General features: G+C 36.3%; 1 protein-coding gene across 1 annotated transcript; it reads right to left on the reverse strand.

The window, feature by feature from the left end:
- Positions 1-255: 255 nt before the first annotated feature.
- Positions 256-2050, reverse strand: LOC131604523 (uncharacterized). Its single transcript, XM_058876956.1, has 5 exons — positions 2019-2050; positions 1637-1829; positions 1454-1555; positions 701-747; positions 256-547 (listed from the first exon to the last, which is right to left on the reverse strand). The coding sequence occupies exons 1-5, from the start codon at positions 2048-2050 to the stop codon at positions 256-258; spliced, it is 666 nt and encodes a 221-aa protein (XP_058732939.1).
- Between the last annotated feature and the right edge of the window lie 2686 nt (positions 2051-4736).

The following is a 4736-nucleotide window of genomic DNA, read 5'->3' on the forward strand; positions in this document are numbered from 1 at the left end:
TATATATATATATATATATATATATATATATATTTAAATTAATAAACTAAATATATTAAAATTTATAAAATTTATAAATTAATTCAATAAACTAAATATACTAAAATTAAGAAACTAAAATTATAAATCTAATATTACTAAATAATGTAATTATAATTTAATTAATAGTTTACACAAATTCAAAATCAAAAGTAACAACAAAATAAAAACTAAATTAAATCAACAATCAGTCTGGGTCGGGAAATTCATCCTCATTTAGATTTTCCTGATCAATCGGCGCAGAACCCCCATATTTTGGTTTCCACCAAAGGATTGCATAAATTGTCGCATTTGTGCCTCCATATCCGATTGTCTTTTCGCCATGACCTCCATTTCCCGCTGATGATCATTCTGCATTGCCATCATTTGGGCCTCCATTTGGGCTTTCAGTGCTGCTTCACGTTCCGCCGCCTCACGCCTCACCTCATTTATCGCCAATTGTCTTACGGTGTCTCTCTGTTCATCTGTTAAAGTTACAGGACGTGAACCTCCTTCCCCGTCGAGAACTCTTTGATATAGAGTTCTATCATCAGATCTCAAGGTGCCTGTCAAATTTCCACCACCAAAAAAACACCCGTTAGGCCCCTTGCCGCCAATGACTTTACTCCAAAGATAAAAATCCACATCTGGATGAAGCGGCTCTCCCGGTCTTGGAGTATACTGAGGATTAACAGTCAGAAATTGTACAAGCAATGCTTGATAATCATCCTACACATACAAAAAAAAAGTTAAATATAATTTAGTTGCCACATGAATTTCACGCCACAAATTTAGTTGCCACATGATTTTCACGCCACAACATGTCACATGCCACATGAAAATTATAACTCATACATTCTACCTGTCGGAATTAATTAATAAATCAGAGGATACATATATATATATATATATATATATATATATATATATATATATATATATATATATATATATATATATATATATATATATATATATATGCACACGGCAGAGGATACATTATCATTTATGCCATACATAAACATTTACATCATTTCAGAATCGGCACTTTTATCACCAATTTAATTCATATATATATCAACACTTTATCGGCACTTCACAATCACCACCAAATACATCACAATTCATCGCTTACAGAAATATCGATAGCTTAAAAAAATAATACCGATAGGTTAACTAAATATAATACTCAACTTAACCAAATAATACGGATAGCTTAACCAAATATAATACAGATAGCTTAACCAAATATAATACCCAACTTAACCAAATAATACCGATAGCTTAACCAAATATAATACCGATAGCTTAACCAAATATAATACCCAACTTAACCAAATAATACCGATAGCTTAACCAAATATAATACCGATAGCTTAACCAAATATAATACAGATAGCTTAACCAAATAATACTGATAGCTTAAATAACTTACCATAGCTTTTTGTGTACGAGTGTCAACAAAAGCTCCTGTTTTCTTTTTCCGAGTCCTCGCAACCAGCTCGGTCATAAGTGGTGGTCTATTTAATTCCTTAGTCTAAATAACAAAATAAACTATAATTAATAATATCAATTATTAATTGAAATTATAACTTTAAGAAGCGGTAATAATTATTACCATGCGACGAACATGCTCAGCAGTGCTTATACTTCCAACAGCATTAAGGCAACCACCCTTTTCAGAGGCTCTCATCTTCTTTGCATTTTCATATTTGGCCGCAAACTCATCACTCTCCCAATATTTAAGAAGTTCCCGAAAGATTTCTTCTCCTATCCAACTAGGACGGATGCCATGAAGTTCCCAACGCTTTCTAACACGTCGTAGCATGTCAGAAAGTCGTCTTGCAGTTCTGCCATAATAATTTTTTTTTAATCTGTCTCTCTTTCATTGGTTCCCACACACATTTTTCCTACAATAAAAGTAGATAAAATAAAAGTTAGATAACTGTAGTGAAAAAGTTATTTAAATAACAATAACTTAAACAATAAATTAAGTATACCTGAAAATGCGTAAACCAATGTTCTCTATCATCGCCCTTAACATCTTTAAAAGTCTTTATAAGTTTTTTATAATTCTGCTGAATTATATAACTTATAACTTTGGCAGCAGTCCGACTCGGCGTGAATCTAAACAACATTAATTGAATTAACATTAATTATAAAGTTATAAAAAATGGAAACGTAGACTTAAATAAAAATTGATAAATAAGAAACTTACGAGCTTCCTTCGGGCCTAATAAAAAATCTCCCGTCAATGATATGAATCTGACTCGGATCATCATCCCCTCGAAGATCGCTCCCATCCAACTGATCATCCGCAGTCTCATCCTCCGCCTGATCATCATCCTGTGGGGGCACATGTGTGGGATGTGGGGTGGGACCAGTCTGTGTGGGAGGTGGAAAACTAGATCCTCCAATCTGCTGGAAAGATGAGGGACTAGTCTGTGTGGGAGGTGGAAAACTAGATCCTCCAGTCTGCTGGAAAGATGAGGGACTAGTCTGTGTGGGAGGTGGAAAACCAAATCCTCTGGTTTGCCGGAAGGATGGGGGCACATGTGTCTGCTGGAAGGATGGGGGCATCTGTGTCTGCTAGAAGGATGGGGGCACATGTGTCTGCTGGAAGGATGGGGGCATTTGTGTCTGCTGGAAGGATGGGGACATCTGTGTCTGCTGGAAGGATGGGTAACCAGGTGGTGGTGGGGTAATAAAAGACGGACTGTCATATGGATACGGAGAGGAGAGTAGTGGCAGAAAACCCTGAGTACTAGCCATGGACATACGATTAACCTGACCCTGCGGGAGAGGACACGTGGCCAACTAAGGTGACTGACATACTACTACTCGTGGGCGTTGGTGCTTCTTCTTACCACTATCAGCTACACCCTTACCTTTATCAGGTCAATTAATATAAATATATTCAACAAATGGTTCACTAAGTAAAATTATAAAAATATAATCTCAACAACTGGTTGTCATTAACACATTCAATACATAGTTCATTAAGTGAAATTATAAAAATACATTTTCAACAACACATATTCATTATTCTAAATCTTCGTGTTCGTCATCCACATCATTCTCATCATTTGATGTGATATTGTCCTCAGATGCAATATCTTCATGCTCTTCATCCAATATAGACGAATCAACTAGATGCCCCTCAACCATTGTATCAGACAAACTTGTAGTTTGTTCATCTGCAACCACATCATTAATTTGTTCCACTTCATCAACTTGGAAAGCAAGATCTTCTTCCAATAGATCGTCGGATTCAATATGACCCATTGGTTTTGTTTTTATGACAACACACCACCCTCGTTTACGTGGCACAAATGAAGGATAAGGAACATAGTAAACTTGCCTAACAATATGTGACATTATGAAAGGGTCATACTCTTTGTACCTCCGGTCCATTTGAATCTCAACAGTACCATATGTCCTATCTATTTTTGTGCCTCTAGTTGGATCATACCATTCACAATAAAACAAGACAACTTTATTTTCCGAGTCCAAGTAAGTGTACACCAACTCGTAGATATGTTTGACAAAACCATAGAAGTCATCTTCACCACCATCTGTAACTCCTTTCACAAAAACACCATTGTTTATGGTCTTTTTCCCTTCAGTCCATGTATGAGTGTGAAATTTATATCCATTCACGAAGTATGTGTGCCATTCATTTGCGCTTTGAATAGGGCCTTGAGACAAGTTTCTAAAATGGAGTATTTCGGGAGTCGTTGCAACAATGCTATACAATCTCTCCTTAAACCATGCTGGAAATTGAGCATGGATGACACCAGATGTTGATTGTACACCGGTAGTATGAAAATAGGTGTTGTTGAATTCCCTAAAAAGAAACACATTATAAGTTTCAGAGTAATGAGTTTTATGATTGTAAAGAAAATTAAAATTCAGGGGTATGTATACTTACTCAAGAAATGGTTTAACTTCAACGCAGTTGATTAAGACATGAACATGGGCAGATTGCATTTCTTGTTGGGTCAACCAATGCACACCCTTTTTTCCAGATGGACGGCCTGGAAGCCCGAAGACCGATAAAGTGAATTGACTCCTTTCACTAACATTGACAGGATTTCGAATGATTCTTGGAGTTAACATCAAATGCTTGAAATAGTGACTGCAAAAATGTGATGTTTCTCGATGCAAGTAATGTGCACATATCGATCCTTCAACTCTAGCTTTATTTTTCACTGATCGTTTTGAATCACCCATGAACCTTTCAAACGGATACATCCACCTATATTGAACAGGTACTCCAAGATAAGCTTCATAGGCGAGATGCACAGGTAGATGTTCCATGGAGTCAAAAAAACCAGGCGGAAATACTTGTTCCAACTTGCATAGAATGACTGGAATATTTTGATCCAACTTAATGTCGTCATCTACTTTTAAAGCTAAAGCACAAATATCTCTGAAAAATTGACTAATTTCAGTCAGTGGATTAAGCACATGTTTAGGTAGAGAACCAAACGCAATTGGTAGCAATTGTTCCATAAAAACATGGCAATCATGACTTTTCATACCATGCAACTTCTCAGTGTTGGCGTCAGCACACCTTGCTAAATTTGAAGAATAGCCGTCGGGCATTCTCAATTCTTTTAACCATCGACAAACCGCTTTACCTTCTTGGGAGGTCAGACTGAAACAAGCCTTCGGTTTCAATAATTTCCCATTTGGTTGAGGCTTTAACTCCAACT

Source organism: Vicia villosa, linkage group LG5, assembly GCF_029867415.1.
Source record: "Vicia villosa cultivar HV-30 ecotype Madison, WI linkage group LG5, Vvil1.0, whole genome shotgun sequence".
NCBI lineage: Eukaryota > Viridiplantae > Streptophyta > Magnoliopsida > Fabales > Fabaceae > Vicia > Vicia villosa.

Bases quoted from the DNA above. Each gene is read 5' to 3' on its own strand.
- LOC131604523 (XM_058876956.1), bottom strand. From the start codon at position 2,050: ATGATAGAGAACATTGGTTTACGCATTTTCAG. The intron at 1,830-2,018 runs GTATACTTAATT...ACGACGTGTTAG, and splicing joins ATTGGTTTACGCATTTTCAG to AAAGCGTTGGGAACTTCATG. The intron at 748-1,453 runs GTAAGTTATTTA...TTGTATGTGTAG, and splicing joins CTCGTACACAAAAAGCTATG to GATGATTATCAAGCATTGCT.